The sequence below is a fragment of the Coregonus clupeaformis genome, chromosome 7 (assembly GCF_020615455.1).
Source record: "Coregonus clupeaformis isolate EN_2021a chromosome 7, ASM2061545v1, whole genome shotgun sequence".
Classification (NCBI taxonomy): domain Eukaryota; kingdom Metazoa; phylum Chordata; class Actinopteri; order Salmoniformes; family Salmonidae; genus Coregonus; species Coregonus clupeaformis.
Genome location: NC_059198.1, coordinates 31,242,027 through 31,263,364, shown reverse-complemented (window position 1 = coordinate 31,263,364; position 21,338 = coordinate 31,242,027). Strand labels below are relative to the sequence as shown.

The window sequence follows — 21,338 nt, the reverse complement described above, 5'->3', positions numbered from 1 at the left end:
GTCCCTCTTTGCCATGAAAATTAACTTAATCCCAAAAAAACATTTCCACTGCATTTCAGCCCTGACATCATGTCAGTGATTCTCTCGTTAACACAGGTGAGTGTTGACGAGGACAAGGTTGGAGATCACTCTGTCATGCTGATTGAGTTAGAATAACAGACTGGAAGTTTTAAAAGGAGGGTGGTGCTTGAAATCATTGTTCTTCCTCTGTTAACCATGGTTACCTGCAAGGAAACACGTGCCGTCATCATTGCTTTGCACAAGAAGGGCTTCACAGGCAAGGATATTGCTGCTAGTAAGATTCCATTTATCGGATCATCAAGAACTTCAAGGAGAGAGGTTCAATTGTTGTGAAGAAGGCTTCAGGGCGCCCAAGAAAGTCCAGCAAGCGCCAGGACCGTCTCCTAAAGTTGATTCAGCTGCGGGATCGGGGCACCACCAGTGCAGAGCTTGCTCAGGAATGGCAGCAGGCAGGTATGAGTGCATCTGCACGCACAGTGAGGCGAAGACTTTTGGAGGATGGCCTGGTGTTAAGAAGGGCAGCGAGGAAGCCACTTCTCTCCAGCAAAAACATCAGGGACAGACTGATATTCTGCAAAAGGTACAGGGATGGGACTGCTGAGGACTGGGGTAAAGTCATTTTCTCTGATGAATCCCCTTTCCAATTGTTTGGGGCATCCGGAAAAAAGCTTGTCCGGAGAAGATAAGGTGTCATGCCAACTGTAAAGCATCCTGAGACCATTCATGTGTGGGGTTGCTTCTCAGCCAAGGGAGTGGGCTCACTCACAATTTTGCCTATGAACACAGCCATGAATAAAGAATGGTACCAACACATCCTCCGAGAGCAACTTCTCCCAACCATCCAAAAACAGTTTGGTGACGAACAACGCCTTTTCCAGCATGATGGAGCTCCTTGCCATAAGGCAAAAGTGATAACTAAGTGGCTCGGGGAACAAAACATCGACATTTTGGGTCCATGGCCAGGAAACTCCCCAGACCTTAATCCCATTAAGAACTTGTGGTCAATCCTCAAGAGGTGGGTGGACAAACAAAAACCCACAAATTCTGACAAACTCCAAGCATTGATTATGCAAGAATGGGCTGCCATCAGTCAGGATGTGGCCCAGAAGTTAATTGACAGCATGCCAGGGCAGATTGCAGAGGTCTTGAAAAAGAAGGGTCAACACTGCAAATATTGACTATTTGCATAAACTTTAATGTAATTGTCAATAAAAGCCTTTGACACTTATGGAATGCTTGTAATTATACTTCAGTATACCATAGTAACATCTGACAAAAATATCTAAAAACACTGAAGCAGCAAACTTTGTGAAGACCAATACTTGTGTCATTCTCAAAACTTTTGACCACGACTGTAGGCCTATGTCTTCCCATATTGAAAAATATGTCTGTGAACTGAACATACAAACTTCAACTGTGTTGCTGGCACCAACCGCAACTGAGGAATCGACAGAACCCACAGCTTGTCAAAGCTTACTGTCTCAGTCAAGGGTCAAGAACGGATTGCTCAAGATTGGTCAGTCACATGTCCCTTATGGATCTCACAAGATTTTTTAGAAAAGACTGAATCGCATGACACTCCTGGAGCCAGGAGACTTCCTGCTTTGCAGTGGTGGTTATTATCCATTATTAAATTGTGCAACAAAAGGGTTGGAATTAAATGTTTGCTATCAGACAGACCAGAGTTGTACCATCAAGAGTAAGCAGGAGAAGGTGTGGTAAATTACATTTAATTGTCCTATGGAACTGGTTGTGCTTGTCACTGCCCACACAGGATCTTTAGGGAGCTTGTGTTTGAGAGCCATACATTGTGCCTCAGCACCACTTTAGATTTGGCACAGGCCCAAATAGAGAATTTCCCCCAAGCTATCTGGACAAAATCCCTAGAGCAAAAACAGTGTGCGAGAATCCCTAGTCCCAGTTTTAGGTTGAATACAGGGCAGTGTCACTGTGGTCAACCGCCATGACTTAAGCAGTGCTTCGTGCGCTGACCTGTCTCTCACACAATATACAGAACAGGTCAGTGAGGTAGCTGTAAACTGTGTCCAACCCTGGATGATCAGAAAATACAAAATGAGATGTATCCTGGTTCCTGTAGTACCCCACAACGAACTAGAACTAAGATGAGGAAACAGACAGTTTGGAGACTTCACGACTGTCAGTTGATTAGACACTCGTGTACTACAGCATGCCAGTCAGGCTTGCCCCATTATCTTCACCTTGAGTGAGGTTCAAATGTCACCCTATTCAGTGAACTACTTTTGATCAGGACCAATAGTGTTCTGGTCAAAAGAAATTAACTATATAGGGGATAGGGTGCAATTTAGAACACAGGTGCAATTTAGAACAGAGCCTTTGTTTTCTCTCTAGAAAGAACCATCACAGGCTTATTGTAATGTCTCATGGGACTGTAGACCTTTCGGCTACTGTTTGGAGTGCACACAAGGGACTTAACCTGACCCTTATCTGGGTAAAGGGTTTTATGTTGGGCCAGAACATACTGATAATGTTCCTCCATGGAACCGGCTTTCGCATGACTCAGGGCACTGGAGCAGGTCAAATCTGGGCTATATTTAAACAACTGGCCTCCGCACTTGCGAACACAAATTCACACCTGTGTTAGCTAAATGAAAAAGCAGGCCGAGCGCTATTTCAAAATCTCAATAATTATTTGAGAGATGCAGTAAATTGGTCCCATTAATATACTTTATCGTCACTGTATTATGATCACTGTATATTCACATTCCCAGAGTTTACTAAATGAATAGCACAAAACCAAATGGATTTGATTTTAATAGATACGATTCAGACTACAGTAAAAATACATACGAAGAGGCTTCCAAACCTATTTAAGACTACACAGCAATATAGACACTTCTATCGATAAGAATAAATTATGACAAAGACTACAAAATATCAGACTAATTACATAAGTCAATATACTGTTTTACTGTTCGGAAAATACTTCCAAGGTTTTCATACAAGAGATCAGGGACTACATCAAACTCAAGCAACATGAAAAATAGTCTCTTTAAAAACTCTTAAAGGAACAGACAGGCATAAAAGTCAATAGAACTTGGGCTTTGGGAGTCTCAATACAATACATGCATTTCGAATAGCATTATAGATCTTAGATAGTGGGATACTTGGTGGGTTATACACTACACGTTACGGTTAGAGGTCACCGAGGCCCTTCTACTCTTCGCATGGCGCACCTCCTCCATGAGGTCCTTGAGGTACCGGATCTCATTGGCGATGGAGTCTGCCTTCTCCACCAGCTTGTGGTTCCTTTGCTCCAGCTCGTCGCACTCGGCGCTCAGGACCTCCTGCTCATTCTTTTTCTTCTGGCGGTAGCGCGTGGCTGCCGTCTTGTTCTGTGCCATCTTCTTGAGCTTCTCCTTCGGGGATCCTCCAGTGGAGGACTTCATTTTCCCACTCGATGTAGTGGTGGGAGATGGATGGTCTGGATGTTGTGGTCTAGACTTGGGGGTTGTTGGGTACAGTTTGCTCCTGGTTTGGGACCTTGACGGAGCTGTGGCCATGGAGGGCCGGTTGAGCTGACTGGAGGAGCTGAAGCTTCTGTCACTGTCAGAGGAGAAGATCTCTGGGATGGTGACTGTGGTGGTTGTGACGCCGACCTCCTGTTTAGGGGCCAGGAGGAGGACGATGCGGGTCTTGAAGAAAGGCAGCACGATGCTGGGGACCGGCTGGGAAACATCCAGGAGACGCAGCTTCTCGCTGACGTTCGCCGAGACATCCACCTCACTGCCAAGGTCTAAGGTGAAGGTGGGGGATGGAAGAGAGGGGGCTGGGGACTGGGGCTCCGATTTGATCTCCAGCTTCTCCTGGGCATCGGGGACGCAGGGGTGAGGTGAATGGACCTCCTCCTGAGGGTCTTCCTGGGGCTCTGAAACGGTCAGGGGGAGGAGTGGATCAGTGGTGGTGGGGAGGTCTGTGAGAGTAGGGAGGGGGAGTGAGTCCAGCTCCATGGGACACTCAAAGGAAGCGATGAGGTCTTCAGGGGCGCTGGGGGAACCGTCTGGGCTGCAGGAACCTATAAGGGAGTCCAGGTCAAACTCACTCAGGTCGACCCGCTCGGCCATCCAGTCTATGCCAGAAAAGGCATCCTCTGTGGAGAACAAAGAAAGAGGGTTAATCAACTGCTCAATAGCTAAATTAATATGAAAATACAAATACTCTAATTACAATTAGTGATTATAAATGTCAGAGTGGAAATCTAAGTTTCTATATTAATGATTAAACCTATTACCTTTTCTACACTGCAAAAAACAGATCATGGGAATAAAATATAAATTGCTATGGATTTCTGCACACTGTCGACCAGCATGAACATACGTGTGGAGGACAGTATGTTGTGGTCCTCACCTTTGCCATCAACTGCAACAATGTGATGGGTGTGGCCTTGCTCATCAGCAGATAGCCAAGGGAAGGACAGCAAGTCTGCCTCAGCCTTCTCTTCCTGGAGGAGCAGCGAAGGCGGAGAGGGAGGAGGGGAGAGAAAGGGAAGTGGAGAAGAGGAAGATGACGAGAGGGAAGAAGCCCCCCCCTCTATTGAGGTAACTTTATCTTGGTGGAGCAGTGACCCCATGGGGTCAGCCATGAGAGAGGAAGGCCCGCAGAGTAGGGCCTCTATATCGTCCAGGCCAAACTGTGTGCTCATCATGGTCATAGCTCTGTTGTTCAGTCACTAGGATCTGAGACGGTAGGTACAGCAGTAAGTGGTCGAGCGGTTCTTTTATGCTGTCAACTACAGCAGTGCTGAGGGTTTCCACAAGGGACCTGGGAAAGAGACGCCAGAAGACATGGTGAGTTCATGTAATAAAATAAACCGTAGCTCATAATGTAGGCAAATTGCCTTTATCTCCTTCATGTTGATTCTATATTATGTAATGGTCGGCCATGTTATGTTGCGATTGAGTAATGTAATATTTGGCTGCACACATTTTTAATTGGGTGGGAAAAACATTAAGTCTAAGCTTATGTTTATATCTATAATGTGTTTTGTGCACAATGCACCTCCTTCCACTGGCACTGAATACCCTCCCTGCCTTTGTCTTGTGACTCGCACAGGCGCCAAATGAGGTCAGTCAGTTTCCACAGCAACCATCGTCAGAATGGAAGTGTGTCTATCGAATGAACAGCCACACTTGTGTTCACCCTCCCGCCTTAAAACACTGATTATATCGCCATTTTGTTCGAAAAAGATCACGAACCATTTTGTTTGCCACGTTGGCATTACTGGAAAACTCCATAAAATCTTAGCACCTTTTTTATTTAATTTTTAGCAATTTGGTGACAATATCGCGCACTGTTATTATGGAACGTTAACAGCTCACTGACCATTTAGCCCGAAAGAGATACAACGTAACATTCTCTGATTTGACTCGTGATGTCTGTATCCAATGTCATTCCAAGGATTTGTCTGGCGAATGGCGACCTTATGGCAAGTTATTAGTATAAACTATATGTATTTATAAAATACTTCGCTACACAACATAAGCAGGCAATTAGCTAATAGTTTCACAAATTGAGGTTAGAGCTCGTTGACGTCATTGAGCTGTCACGGATTCACGTTAGTTAGCCACTTGCTTACAAATATATACTTACGTCATTTTGACAAATATGAAGTTGAAGCAGTGCACTGGGTTGATGCACTGTTGGATTTGCTGCTGCTAGGACCGCCGCAAGCCGTTAAACTGCCATTTCGCCCAAGAGAGCGGTGTCAGTTGAATATCGTTGGGTGCTGGTTGAAAATGGCGCCTGTTGAGGGCTCTGCGTAATATACACACACACACACACACACACACACACACACTCTTCTTCTTCTTTGATGAGCTTTAACGGCGGTTGGCATCCAATAAATATTGCATTACCGCCACCTACTAGACTGGAGTACAACTCCCTTATACTTTGCTTGAAAAAATATTATAAAAAAATGAAATACCCTACACCACCTTACTCCACTATTTAAATCTATTTAGTCCTACCTCAGGTCAACAACCTGAAAGGATGGGACTCCACCACTTAACACACCCTGTAACTCTTCTGATGTCAAGTCTCGCACACCCAAATACCTCTCTGCAGCTGTCACCACAACCTCAATTTTCTGCGATTTACGTTCCATCGCTGCAGTACAGTTGATAACCATTCCTATAAATGCTAAAAATCCAATCTTACTGAAGCATATATCACTTGTTGGCCTATTCCTTGTACTGGTACAGATCTACTACTCTCACCACTCCTCTCAGGATCCCTCCCCCTTGACCCATCTTCCTCTACGTTCTTCACTGTCTCAGCATATGACAACTTCTGCACTACTCTAACCCTGGAAACCTCAACCTGCCTCTCTCACATGGGACATTTCTGATCCCCAGCATAATATACAACTCCAAAAAGACCAATGATTTATATATACACACTAGTTGACTTATAAGGGGCGCTGTGTTGAAGCCACCGTGCCTCCATCTTGGCACCCCTCCACCGTTGTAAAACATATTTTGGAAGCTATAGAAAAGCATTTGTTAATGTCTACATTCATTTTTGTCACGTTTATTATATTACACACACCTTAATGCATACTTTTAAATTATATTATGTGAGATAAACATACAAATAAAAAGTCAATAAATACATATAACATTTTCCTTAGTCACATTGTTAGAGGTTCCTAATGTTACTGGCCCCACTACAACAAAAAATCCTTAAATACATGTAATTTTGTCCTTGAAACATTGCATTTAAATAGAATTCCATTCATTCCTATGGAGGACTGATCCTACTGGGTAGTGCCAATATGGCCGAGCAATGGCTTCAAAGCTTCTAAATGGCCAACACATAGCATTTGCAATCAAGGGTTTATATACACCGTTGATCTAGAGCTAGGATATCCTTCCACAGGCCCTATTTTTTATTTTTATTTTATTTTATTTAACCTTTATTTAACCAGGTAAGCCAGTTGAGAACAGGTTCTCATTTACAACTGCGACCTGGCCAAGACAAAGCAAAGTAGTGCAACAAAAACAACACAGAGTTACATATGGGGTAAAAAAAAAAAAACATAAAGTCAGAAATACAACAGAAAAATATATATACAGTGTGTGCAAATGTAGCAAGTTATGGAGGTAAGGCAATAAATAGGCTATAGTGCAGAATAATTACAATAGTATTAACACTGGAATGCTAGATGTGCAAGAGATTATGTGCAAATAGAGATACTGGGGTGCAAAAGAGCAAATTAAATAACAATATAGGGATGAGGTAGTTGGGTGGGCTAATTTCAGATGGGCTGTGTACAGGTGCAGTGATCGGTAAGGTGCTCTGACAACTGATGCTTAAAGTTATTGAGGGAGATAAGAGTCTCCAGCTTCAGAGATTTTTGCAATTCCTAGCTAGCTTCTATAGACACCAAGTCATAAACCCCACCCATTTCTACAAATTATCTTCTTAAAAGATTATATTAAACCTAACCACACTGCTAACCTTATGCCTAACCCCTAAATTTAAATTAAGAACGAAATTAAAAATGTTTAGCCAATTTTGACTTGGTGGCTGTGGAATCTGACTTTGTGGCTATAGAAGCTAGTGGAAACCGTATCATTCCACACATTGGGGGTTAACAGGGGCCAGTTTTAGAAATCATCCTGTGATGCCTTATACTAATCACATAACACATAATTTATGTAAGCCAACAACTTTTCAATAAAGTGTATTGCACATCCTTTTTAGTATTTTGATAATTCACAAATAGGATATAGATAAAATGTCCTGTGGACATTCTCAGCAGTACACACTGAATAGTAAAACATTTCACATTCATACTCTTACATTTTATATACTTTATTTGAATCCACAAATCGCATTACAGTCGAGAGGATTCAAACATTTCAAAGTTCATGGATATATGGAGACTTATGGATACAGAAAACACCTTCTTCTCCATACAGCAAGGCTGCCCATAACAGCTGACACAGAGCACTACCGCTGCTTTGCCTTTGTCCTATGCAGGCCTGCGTACAGTCAGCCTACAGTGGGGAGAACAAGTATTTGATACACTGCCGATTTTGCTGGTTTTCCTACTTACAAAGCATGTAGAGGTCTGTAATTTTTATCATAGGTACACTTCAACTGTGAGAGACGGAATCTAAAACAAAAATCCAGAAAATCACATTGTATGATTTTTCAGTAATTAATTTGCATTTTATTGCATGACATAAGTATTTGATACATCAGAAAAGCAGAACTTAATATTTGGTACAGAAACCTTTGTTTGCAATTACAGAGATCATACGTTTCCTGTAGGTCTTGACCAGGTTTGCACACACTGCAGCAGGGATTTTGGCCCACTCCTCCATACAGACCTTCTCCAGATCCTTCAGGTTTCGGGGCTGTCGCTGGGCAATACGGACTTTCAGCTCCCTCCAAAGAGACTGGCTAGGCCACTCCAGGACCTTGAGATGCTTCTTACGGAGCCACTCCTTAGTTGCCCTGGCTGTGTGTTTCGGGTCGTTGTCATGCTGGAAGACCCAGCCACGAACCATCTTCAATGCTCTTACAGAGGGAAGGAGGTTGTTGGCCAAGATCTTGCGATACATGGCCCCATCCATCCTCCCCTCAATACGGTGCAGTCGTCCTGTCCCCTTTGCAGAAAAGCATCCCCAAAGAATGATGTTTCCACCTCCATGCTTCACGGTTGGGATGGTGTTCTTGGGGTTGTACTCATCCTTCTTCTTCCTCCAAACATGGCGAGTGGAGTTTAGACCAAAAAGCTATATTTTTGTCTCATCAGACCACATGACCTTCTCCCATTCCTCCTCTGGATCATCCAGATGGTCATTGGCAAACTTCAGACGGGCCTGGACATGCGCTGGCTTGAGCAGGGGGACCTTGCGTGGGCTGCAGGATTTTAATCCATGATGGTTACTAATGGTTTTCTTTGAGACTGTGGTCCCAGCTCTCTTCAGGTCATTGACCAGGTCCTGCCGTGTAGTTCTGGGCTGATCCCTCACCTTCCTCATGATCATTGATGCCCCACGAGGTGAGATCTTGCATGGAGCCCCAGACCGAGGGTGATTGACCGTCATCTTGGACTTCTTCCATTTTCTAATAATTGCGCCAACAGTTGTTGCCTTCTCACAAGCTGCTTGCCTATTGTCCTGTAGCTCATCCCAGCCTTGTGCAGGTCTACAATTTTATCCCTGATGTCCTTACACAGCTCTCTGGTCCTGGCCATTTTGGAAAGGTTGGAGTCTGTTTGATTGAGTGTGTGGACAGGTGTCTTTTATACAGGTAACGAGTTCAAACAGGTGCAGTTAATACAGGTAATGAGTGGAGAACAGGAGGGCTTCTTAAAGAAAAACTAACAGGTCTGTGAGAGCCGGAATTCTTACTGGTTGGTAGGTGATCAAATACTTATGTCATGCAATAAAATGCAAATTAATTACTTAAAAATCATACAATGTGATTTTCTGGATTTTTGTTTTAGATTCCGTCTCTCACAGTTGAAGTGTACCTATGATAAAAATTACAGACCTCTACATGCTTTGTAAGTAGGAAAACCTGCAAAATCGGCAGTGTATCAAATACTTTTTCTCCCCACTGTATGTACATGTCTGAGACTCCCAAATATTAGCATTACTTAGCATTACAAGTTTGCACCGATAACCAAGGCTGTTCACGGGGGCTGAAATTTCAGCAACTTGTCAGCAAAGGTTGTCTTCATGTAGGCTTCAATAGGGCAACCCACTTGCAAAATGAGCACCTCCCTCTGGCCTCCCCCACAACAACAATATCTGGCATGTGTCCAAAACATTGCCAGACCTTTACTGCATTAACGACGGCACACACACACACACCTCAAAATCTACTGGCCGCTAGTGAGAAAGTCTGCCACACTTGGTGCAGTTCATTGAGCTCCTCCTGTAGCTCCTGGGTCACACCACAGATCCTGGTGGCAAACTTAGTCTCAGAGCCATTTTTCAGCCTCTAGCCGTCCTTGTCAGTATAATACAGGTCCATGTCTGGCAAACCCTTGCAAGATAATCTCTTTATGCCCAACTATTGGGACTTTTTATACCCAGGATGCACTGACTCTGCCACCCTGGCTATCCGCAGGGCCTCAGGCTCAGCATGCTGGAGCCTGTGGAAGTTGTACCGCCTCAGCTCAGCCATCCCACTGTGGATGAAGCAAAGAGACCACTCCACGTCTGCTATCTTGGCTTTGTACTTCTGCACCACCTCCTCCAGCCTCTTCCTGTACACAGAGTTGCTTTTGTTGTTGTCCATGGCCGCTTTGATGCCCATCCCACTACACGATGCCACCATGCCCACCCCAACTGCCGTGGCTATGAGGGAGGCACTCATGGTCATGGGGGCGAGGACGATGCCCACAACGGCCACCGCCCCTCCCACGGCGCCCGTGTTGCCCCCTGCGATGCCCATGGTTTTGGTTTTCTTCTGCACTTTGTCCAGCTTCTCTGCGAGGTCGTTGAGCTCTGTGATGTGGCCTCGCAAGGTATCGTTACGCTTCATTATCAGGCAGTTGAACAGACGGACGCCATTTTTCACATGGAGGCACCTCTGGCTGAACTCCCTGGTGGGATGGAAAGACAGATTTAATAAGAGACAGGGTGCTGATTAAATGGTATGCTTGCCTGTATTAGATGTAAGATCAAAGCTCTATCCTTGAAATGGTGTATTAACCACATGCGTACAGTAAGAGGTTAGTCAGGTCTCACCTGGTTTCATCCTCTAGACTGAGGCCATAAAATGAAGGAGCCATGTTTTCCCAGCCTGAAAGAGAAACACATACACAATTACAACCCAAGTATATTATCCTTCAGTAATCAATGGTCATCTATTGAATCATAACAGCTGAGAACAGTACAACAATTACAGAAGAACAGTTAACGGTCTAAAAATGAATTAAATACAATGTAATGTAGTGTCAAATAATACGATATACATCTGTCTTAATAATGTGTGTGGGGGGGTGAACGAGGGTGGGGGCGGGAGTTGAGGACATGCAGGCAGGGAGCCTCCTTTTGCGTTGGTGGGCTATGGAATGAATTTTGTTTTGTTTTACAGACACAAGCAACTCTATTGCTGCAACTTCAATATCTGACACTGTATCATAGCCTTCCCTTACCGAAAAACCACATGATTTCACATGTGGAAAATCTAATTTTTGTGAAAACAAACATGAGTCATTATGATACACACATAGTGCTTTTAATATAGAGTTTTTAACTTACATCTTTGACACACATTGTGTATGTTAAATTACATTTTAGTCATTTGGCAGTCACTTTTATCCAGAGCGACTTACAGTAGTGAGTGCATGCATTTCATATTTTTCTGTAATTATTATTCAGCATGTCCTCACCTGTGATTTGAACACACAACCTCTTGGTTAACGTAATTATAATGGTTTATTATAAGGGTTTGGGACCATCTGGGACCATCACATCACGTCCTGACGACTGGTAAAACAAATGTCTTGAGAACATCTTACAAACATCCTAACATGGTCCTCACCCCTTACGGAAAAACCACATGAATTTCACGTGATCACATGTGTTTAAGTTAAGTTAATGTGACAACATGTAAAGCAACATGTAATAACATGAAACTAAACACGTGACAACATGTAAGCACATGTGAAAACGTGATCTCATGTGAAATGTTCCAAAAACACGTTTTCACTTGCACATGATTTCACTTATGAAATGTGACAGGTGAAGTGTTCCAAAAACACGTTTTCACATGTGAAATGTCACAAGTGAAGTGTTCCAAAAACACACGTTTTCACATGTGAACAATAACAACAAATCAACAAGACACAAGTACATTTCACAACCTTAAGGGGACTTTTGAGTTTCAGGAAGGAAGGAACATAAAGAGAGAGAGATTACACTGAACACTTCCCTGTCTCTATCACACACATACAGCATCTGTTTCACCTCAGATGAAAGCAATGAAAGCATATCACAGTAAATAAATGTTGTACTATATCCTTTGAACGGCACCATGTGTGTATGTATAGTCGTGAGCTGCGTTTGTGCTTCTGTCAGCACCAGTTGGAGACGGGTATGTACGGCTCTCACCTGCAGCAGTGGTTGAAGTTGTGTGGCTGTTGTTTCAATTCCTGAGGGGGAATGGGACAGGGTGTGGGAGGGGGGCCTTCCCGGCCGTGGTGGGGGCCGTGAAGGGTGAGGCGACCTCTCATTGTCTGTGTCTGAGGGCTATTGAACATGAAAAACCCCAGAGGCGATGTTAGTAGTGACTTGATATAAGGGCCTAAAAAGTAACTCCGGAGTGATGCTGATATTGAGTGGTGCTTACCCTCGGACTCTGGGCTCTATTGACGTCATAGCCCCCATACAAGGACAGTGGTTCAGATTTGGGTGGAGCTGGGGGTCGAACAGGGCAATGGGATTGACTGCACTTTCGTTCTATGGAATCCTATACCAATACAAAGAAAGCAAAGATATCTTGTTGACAGAAACTAAAGTTATACTGATTAAACAGTGAATGTTAAGGTATTTTCTTAATTGCAATGAATATGAAGTACTCTCTCACCTGAGGTTGTAGTAGGTGCATTTCAGGTAGCATCCTCTCATACTCTGAAGAGGCTGAAGAGGAGCAGGACATCATGGGGGACTGAGGGGGTCTCACAGGCCATGGGATAGGATGGGAGGGCTTGTTTTTGCCATAAATGTCTAAGGCCTGTGTTAAACCACAGAGAAGAGTAGAGGGTTGATTTGTTTTATTCAACCTGTCTTACTGTATACACTATATGCTGGTTTATTCAGTGGTTCTCTTGGTTTACCTTCTCAGTCATTCCAAGTTTAGATCTATCAACATTGTCATAGTCCCCGCTTGCAGTTGGAGAGGGGCTCAGAAGAGTGTCATAAGTCTTGGGAGGAACTGGAGGGCGGCGAACAGGATGGGGGCTCTGATAGTCCGTTGGGGAGCCAGTCTGGTTGGAGGTCTGTCAAAACAGTTCATTAATCATTTAGCAACAATAATTGGAACATTAACTGCAAAATACAGTGAGAGAGAAAGGGAAAAAGAGGAAGCGGCCCCGACCTCTGCACAGCAGTGTGTGCATCTCCTATGCTGGTTCTGACAGGAAAACTGATTAGAAGAACCTAGATATAATGAAACACAAGAGAAGAGAGAGTGTTGTTGACTCACCTGGGTATCCATCACATTGCCGTAGCTTGGGGAGAGTTCTGGGAGGCCTGGGTTCTGTCTCTTGTCCAGGGGCTCTGAGTGGGACATACTCCGGGGTAATGCCGGCTGAGTCTTGATTTGGTACACAGATTGGCTTCTTCCTGTTAGACAGCTGAGATACAAATCACAAAGTCAAGTTGATGTGCAGTTAAACGGTATATAGACTGTTGTGGTGTCATAGAGCATTGGGCCAGTAACCGAAACGTTGCTGGTTTGAATACCAGAGCCAACAAGGTAAAACAAAAATAAAACAATTTGTCGCAGTGCCCTTGAGCAAGACACTTAACCCTAATTGCTCCAGGGGCGCTGTACAATGGTGACCCTACTCCCTTGCGGGTCTCAGGGGATATGCCAAAGTTGGGATATGCCAAAAAAATTATACATTTCCATTACACACTTTTGTGTAACTGGACAAATATAAGCACCCCCCCCAAATTATTATTGTTATTATTATTACATTAATAGTAAGTACATTACAGTTACAGCGGATTAGGATTAATTAAATTATAATGTAGCTATTGTGACCAACCAGAGTTTTGAAACCCAGGTCTAAGGTGCATTTCTTAATGTCTTTAAATCATACCTTTTAGTGCTGTCATAGCAATTGAGCCTGGGGAAGAGGTTAGTGCTGTCCTCTATTTGTTCTCACTTGGCTACTACTCACCTGGGGCTCTGACATCTGAGGCCGTCGGTCACTAGCAGTCCCAAAGTTTGGCCGAAAAGGGAGACTGGCTCCTTGTCCTTGCAGCCCCTGGTGTCTGGCTATTACATGGGCTTCCATTGTCCCTATAATTATATCAAACACAATTAAAACATCTTTAACACTGTCAAAGAAGCATTTGAAAAACTGTCAATTTTTCTTCTGGCATTATCCTTACCGTTGATGCGTTTTCCTCTTGGTTGTCTGAATCCACATGTAAGGATGGGAGGTCATAGGACCCGATGGCCGTGGACGACTTCACCAAGAATGACTTCCTGTGGGGTATATGAGGCTGGGGGCAGAATGATGGGAAACCACTACATCAAACATTCGCATGTCTTTTTACATGGCAAATCTTCAGTGAGAGCTTTGTTTTGAAATGTTGCACTTTCCCCCTGATATCAAGTATACTGTGTGAGGAACATCCAAGACTCAGAAATACAAGATACATCTAACTATGAGCAATGACAAATACTGTTAGCCATGGTGTTGGGTTAAGGCTTTAGTTTCACACTGAAAGTTGGTGCTGTTTTAATGATGACACAACAACCAACCAATGAAAAGGATATCCGACCATATCATTTTCACAACATTCCCTTTTAGTTCTTGGAAATAGTTGGCAGATAGTTGGCAGATAGTTTGTTGAGAGTTACTGAGGGCTGTTTTCCCGGCAGACCCACATTAAGCCTACTCCTGGACTAGGAAGGATATTAAAAGTTATCTGGGTCTGGGAAACCGGCCCTGAGAGTTTCTGTCTCTCAAACTGAGCTACATCCCTGCCGGCCATTCCCTCCCCTACCCTGTTAGGCATGATGCTCTCAAGGTGTGTCTCTCCATTTCTCTCATGTTGTGTGGTATTACATGTAGATCACCCCTAGACACTTTCAAATTGTTTGCCTAGTTGTTCACATCATCATGCTATTTACTTCTTACCTGTGTGTTTAAATTGCGTTCCTCTCAAAATGTTAATGATCCCTCAACTTCCCCATGCGTTCTCGCTTTCTCTCTCTCTCTCTCATTAGGGGAAGTTGTTTTGCTGTCGGCACCAATCCCATGCTGCCAGACTGCCAAATCAACTACTTTATCCCTCTCATACTAAACCTTGCTCACTCTTATTCAACTGCCCTTTGAATAAGTTGGTTGAATTCAATGTTTAAATTTGCTTCAAGTGTGGTTTTTACTGAAAGTTGACAGATGGCACATGCATGGAGGGATGTGGGTGTGGGGAGAGAGAGTGGATAGATGTGTGTAGTTGGGTTTGGTTGAAGAAACCCCCTCTCCCCCTACCTCCCCCCTTCTCTTGATAAGTAATACAAGTATATGTAATTGCTGCATTTTACCTGTGATCCAAAATCAAATCAAATTGAATATTTTATAAGTTACAAGCTAATTCAAAATTAGATTTCATGATATTACTTTGTCTTTACACATCTATTCACTACTGGCCACTACCCTTCAAGTACTGAGCAAATGTCCAAATTAATGAAATTCCCTGAATTTGCATTGCGAATGTTGCTTTAATGGATACTAGATATGACTGGTTGTGATCCAGACACATGTGACATGTACAGTTCAAGTGTCATTAGTAGGTACTGTTGAGCCCCCAACTCCTGTCTGTCACTCACTCCATTAAATATATTAAACATATACAGTTGAAGGTGTGGTCTGTACCTTGTGAATATTCCCTTTTGATTGCATAAATGTTCCCATTTGTTCTCTCTGCTATAAAATAAAGATGTTTTTCAGAGTTACTGCCACAGACAGCTAGCCAGGTGGTGCAAGACAACTTTGTTCAATTGTTGTTGAGTTCATCCTATTGGCATGCTAACTTCATGTCAAGTTAAGCATCTTAGCTAACATTACTATTTTTATCTTCCTGGCTGTCACACAAATGTATAACCCTTTCTCTGTGCTGCCTACACTGCAGCTCAACCCAGACTGTAAACAAACACCAGCTATGCGCCATTAATTTTTTATTAGGGGGCTTGTACTTCCAGGTATGAACAAAACGAAAAATAAATGTTGTCTTTATTTTTTTTTCTGTTACTAAATACTCAATTTGGACACCATAAACTTGAAAACGAGTTGATATCCAATTTTCGTTTTGATTTTTAACTAGAAAAATGATAAAACTATGAATTTCCTCTTTTTGGCCTTGACGAGATGAAAGGAAATAGGAATGATCCATAAGCACACAGACCGGGTCTCCTGACCGTTCAGTGTTTGGTTAATGATGTTTGTCTCCCATGAGACACTGTAGATGTGGAAGCCTATTTCACTTCCTCAAAATCCCCAGAATGAATCTAAGATAACTCAAGAAATCTGTAATTAATCTAGACGTTTTTGCCGAGGCTGTTTTAGTTGCGCAATTGTACATCTAACTACGGGGTTTGGTGCAGTATTTCTCAAGTAAAAAAATGTGTGACGTGTTGTATTATGTAAACAAAGTCAGAGCTGCTGGGCAGTTCTATATCGTGGAGCTCCGCCCCATAGGGGAGCTCTGCTCCTATTGGTTTACCCTCTGCCCTAGGGCAGAACAGCCTGAAGCAAAATTATGCACACACCTACAGCCAATGGGAGTACAGGTGTCCCTATATAAGGAACCCCGTTCCCTCAATCTGCCTCCCTTTATCTTCAGCGACTGGACTAGAACTGAAGAAGCCATACGAAGACTCTAGAAAGAATTTCGCCGTTGACTGCCAGCCGTCAACGTCTTTCGCCATGAGCACACCTGGGATTTTCCCACCCCCAAAGGCCCTTTTAAGGGCCCTGTGTCGGTGTTCCACCATGGCTACCTCGGACCCCCACGACCTCTGCTTCGTGTGTTTGGGACCGCAGCACGCCGAGGATAGTCTCGACAACCCTCCTAATTGCGCCTCCTGCGCCCTCCTTACTATAAAGGAGAGGCAGCAGCGTCGGGCGTTCTTTATGAAGGACGTCCCTCTGGATGATGTAATGTCCTCACTCCTCTCTGCTTCAGAGGCGTCAGAGGACAGTGCGGTGTCGGAGGATGACAAGGAAGGCGCCGAGGCGGATATCCCAGTGGGACAATCCAGACTTCTGGCGCCTACCTTCAAAACCCCTTTCATTCTGAAAGCGCGAGGTTAGAAGGATCCTTGTGCGATGACGACATGGGCTCTGCTAGGTCAGAAGCCCTGTCCGTCGCGGTAGCCTCTCTGCGCTCGGACTTTCCCGGGCTCATTGAGAAGGCTGCCACACGACTCGAGGTTGCGCTGCCCCCAGTTCCCCTTCCTATGGAGGTGGACCTGATGGAGGGCGGCCCTTACTCCAAGCCGAGGAGGGCAGCTGAGCCAATGGCTCCAGCCTTGCCCTCTCTCGGCAAGTATGTCGAGGGTTCGTGGGGGGCACCTCTGGCGGCGCGTTCGCCGGCCAGAGCGTATATCCCCTTCACCAGAGTGAGCGGCTATGAGTGGGCGGCTAAGGGAATCCCCAGGCTCGAGGGCGCCATGGCGGCGTTCCTAGTGCCGGGGTCGAGTCCCTGGGCAGCCTCCAAGAAGGCCACTCTGCCAGCACAAAGAGATAGGTTCACAGCCCAGTTGGCTGAGAAATCCTTTACGCTGGGAGCCCAGAGCGTAGCAGCGGCAAACAATATCGCCCTCCTCGCGGCCTCCCTGTCCCGTCTCACAACGGACAGGTCGGAGATGACCAGTGAGGAAGTGGAGGAGGCCTCCAGAATATCTGGAGCCATTCTACACCTGACGCAGGCGGTTGCCATATGCGCGGGAAGGACCATGGCCACCTCCGTGGTCACAGAACGACACCTCTGGCTTTCGATGACGGCCATGAAAGAGACCGACAGAGCGTCTCTACTCAACGCCCCCGTCTCCAGCGAGGGCCTTTTTGGCCTCGCAGTGAAGGATGCGACGGAACGAATCGCCAGGCTGGACGAGGAGAGGAGGCACCTGGCCAAGCATTTGCCGCTGGCAATGAGGTCCAGCAAAGCCCCAGCTAAACCGTCCATCTCCAACGCCCCCAACAGAGCTACAGTGAGGCGTCGGGCCAGGCGACAGACGCACACCACAGACAGCAGGAGAGCGAGCTCGGCCCCTCCAGCAGCGACGGTGGCAGCGACGGTCCCGCCAGCTAGAGAGGTTGTCACGAGACCAGCTTGGCAGCACCAGAAGGCCTCCCAGAAGCGCAAGCACCTCTGACGAGGCGAGGGGAGAGGACGGAGAACGGCCCGGCGAGTTTCGCAGAAGGGCCTACTGTTCCCCCCCACCCCACTGTTCAGGGCGTGGAGGGCTGTGTTGTACATTGTGTGAATAAAGAGATTGTTCTCATTGACATTGTCAAAGAAGGACATTTATTCCATAAGGTTCGGAACACTTCACGTTCTATGTTTCTCCCTCACCATCTTGAGCGCAGCCCAACCCACTTAGAGTGTGTAGCTGAGCGTGCTCAGGAGAGGAAAGGGGTAAAGGTAGCAAGGCGCAGCCTTAGCTCACCTAGTAAAGATCTCTTACTACAGACTCCTAGGAGCTCTGTAGTAAAGGTCTCACATAGTAGGCAGTTGCCTCTGTCCCAATGTGACATGAAGGCGCAGCCGCTAGCCGGGGAGTGACGCCTTACTGCAGGCTAATACCTCAGTTAGTGCAGATCAGACCCGTGCGACGTTCACGGAGAGCGGGAATACCAGGGCTACTAAGGTAGCCAAGGTATGGATGCCTCCGGTATATTCTGAACGTATCAATGCCCATGGCTCTGAGCGCAGCTCACCACACATTGAGTGTGTCGTTGAACAGCCGCATAAGACCAGTGAGGAGGCATTGTGGCTCCACCATGTGGTACCAGTCAGTGATCACATCTTTCAGACTCTGTTGAGTACTGCAATGAATGGGTCTCATGGCAAGCAGCAGTCTCAGTCAGACAATGACGTGATGACGCAATTGCTTTCCGGGGAGAACGCTCTGTCTCAGGCCAATGCCTCAGTCAGTGCAGTTCAGAACCGTGCTGCGTTCACGGAGGGCCGGATTACTGGAGTTACGGTCGTAACTAACGTATCAAGGCCCCCGATTCACCCAGAACGAGCTGATGTTTCCTCTCCCTTTCGAGGGGGGCCCGCCTTGGGCTATTCCACCAACTCAGTGCTGGGGAATAGCAGCGGCGAGGGCCATAGAGGAATACAGGTCCTTCCTACTGGATGCACCACAGCTTTGTGCGCGCCCGCTTTCTCTGCATCGCTGGCAGTGGCAACAAAGCTGTACCCTCTCACGCTGGCTAGATCAGACGTTGCAGAAGGGTTATGCCCTCCAATTCCATCGGACCCCACCCCCGTTCAGGGGAGTGGTGGAAACGGTGATGAAAACGCCAGACAAAGTAGCCGCTCTGAGGTCAGAGATTACGGAACTTTTGGCGAAGGAGGCGGTCACAGTAGTTCCCCGAGAGCAAAGGAACAAAGGGCTGTATTCGCCCTATTTCCTAGTGCCCAAAAGGACGGGGGGAGTGAGGCCGATTTTGGATTTACGCATTCTCAACGAGAGCATAACCAAACGGTCCTTCCGAATGCTGACGACAAAACGTCTACTGGAATGTGTCCAGAAGGGAGACTTTTGTACAAGCATAGACCTAAAGGACGCGTACCTTCATGTGCCGATACAATCACGCCACAGAAAGTTTCTGCGGTTCGCATTTCAAGGGGTGGCGTACGAGTTCACGAGGATGCCGTTTGGGTACGCCCTGGCACCTCGAACTTTTTCCAAATGTGTGGAGGCGGCATTGGGACCACTGCGTCGTCAGGGGATAAGGATATTAGCCTACCTAGACGACCGGCTGGTTCTCGCCCCGTCAGCAGAGCTGGCGTTCACTCACACGACACAGACGGTGATTCATCTCACGCGTCTGGGGTTCGCTAGAATTGGAAAAAGAGCGCACCCTGGCCCAGTCATCAGATTGTCTACCTGGGACTACAGCTAGACACTGTAATGATGAGGGCTCGAATTTCGGACCCTCGAAGGGCAGCATTGTTACTAGCCCTGAGGAGGTGTCGTCCGAATCACACAGTAACGGGCGCTATCGATCATGTCACTTTTGGGTCTCATGTCGGCAGCCCACTCTGTGGTCCCGCTGGGGCCTCTGTACATGCGCAGAACACAGCGGTGGTTCGCCCAACTAAGACTAGACCCAGTGCGTCAACGTCATCGGTTGGTGGTGGTTCCTCTCTCGCTAAGAGCAGACCTGGACTATTGGAGGAACCCGTGCGTTCTCACGCACGGAGTCCCGATGGGCAAGGTGTCATTCCACATTCCAGTGTTTACAGATGCCTCTCTGACTGGATGGGGAGGGACATGTCAGTCTCAAGCGATAGGAGGTGCATGGCCTCAATCAGGTCGTCACATCAACCTCCTAGAGTTGGAAAAGGTTCGACTGGTTTTGACCCACTTCGCGTCTACCCTTCGGGGTCGCGATGTGTTGGTCTGGTCAGACAACCGGACCACAGTGGCTCACATAAACCGCCAGGGAGGAGTCAGGTCTCCTGCTCTCCATTGGGCGGCAATGGAATTGTGGCTGTGGGCTCACAAGCACCTTCGCTCGTTGAGAGCAGCGCACATTCCGGGCTACTTGAACGTAGGGGCAGACCTCATGTCAAGAGGGGGTCCTCGAGACGACGAGTGGTGTCTGCACCCGGACATTGTTCTACGAATTCGGGAACAATTCGGGAGAGCCGAGGTGGACCTGTTCGCGTCACGTGTGAACGCGCAGTGTCCCCTATGGTTCTCTCTGAGAAACCAGGACGAACCGCCATTGGGAAGAGACGCATTTGCGCACTACCCGTGGCCGAAAGTTCTCCTGTATGCATTCCCTCCGCTGTCTTGCATTCTCCCACTGCTAGCCAGGGTGAGGTCAGAGGAGCTGTCAGTGATACTGATAGCGCCCGATCGCCCGGGGGCTCCGTGGTTTGCGGAGATGAGTCAGATGTTGATTGCGCCACCATGGCCAATTCCACATCGACGAGACGCGTTGACCCAGGCGGGAGGCTCGATAGGGCAGTGGCCCATAATCGGCCAACCACTGAGGGCTTGGTTCCTGAATGGGACAGGTTGAGGCGCCGTGGGTTATCTGATGCAGTGATCAGAACCATACAGGGCGCAAGAGCCAGTTCCACTTCTAAGGTGTATACCAGCAGATGGAATGTTTTCTCACAATGGTGTGACACACAGGACGTGGACCCCATGAGCTGTCAGGTAGAGAGTGTGCTCTCATTCCTGCAGTTTATGTTTGATAAGCAGAAATCGCCCTCCACCATTCGAGTGTTTGCAGCGGCAATTTCAGCTGGTCATGAAGGGTTTAACGGGAAAAACGTGTTCAGTCACCCATTAGTGAAACGTTTCTTATTGGGAACGCG

At 46.2% G+C, this 21,338-nt stretch overlaps 1 protein-coding gene across 1 annotated transcript; it reads right to left on the bottom strand.

Annotated features, from left to right (window-relative positions):
• Positions 1–2,796: 2,796 nt before the first annotated feature.
• LOC121569728 (cyclic AMP-dependent transcription factor ATF-4) lies at positions 2,797–5,830 on the bottom strand. The gene is made up of 3 exons (XM_041880883.1): positions 5,650–5,830; positions 4,408–4,821; positions 2,797–4,150 (listed from the first exon to the last, which is right to left on the bottom strand). Exons 2-3 carry the CDS (start codon positions 4,709–4,711, stop codon positions 3,183–3,185), a joined length of 1,272 nt encoding a protein of 423 aa, XP_041736817.1. The 5' UTR covers positions 4,712–4,821; positions 5,650–5,830; the 3' UTR covers positions 2,797–3,182.
• Positions 5,831–21,338: the final 15,508 nt, after the last annotated feature.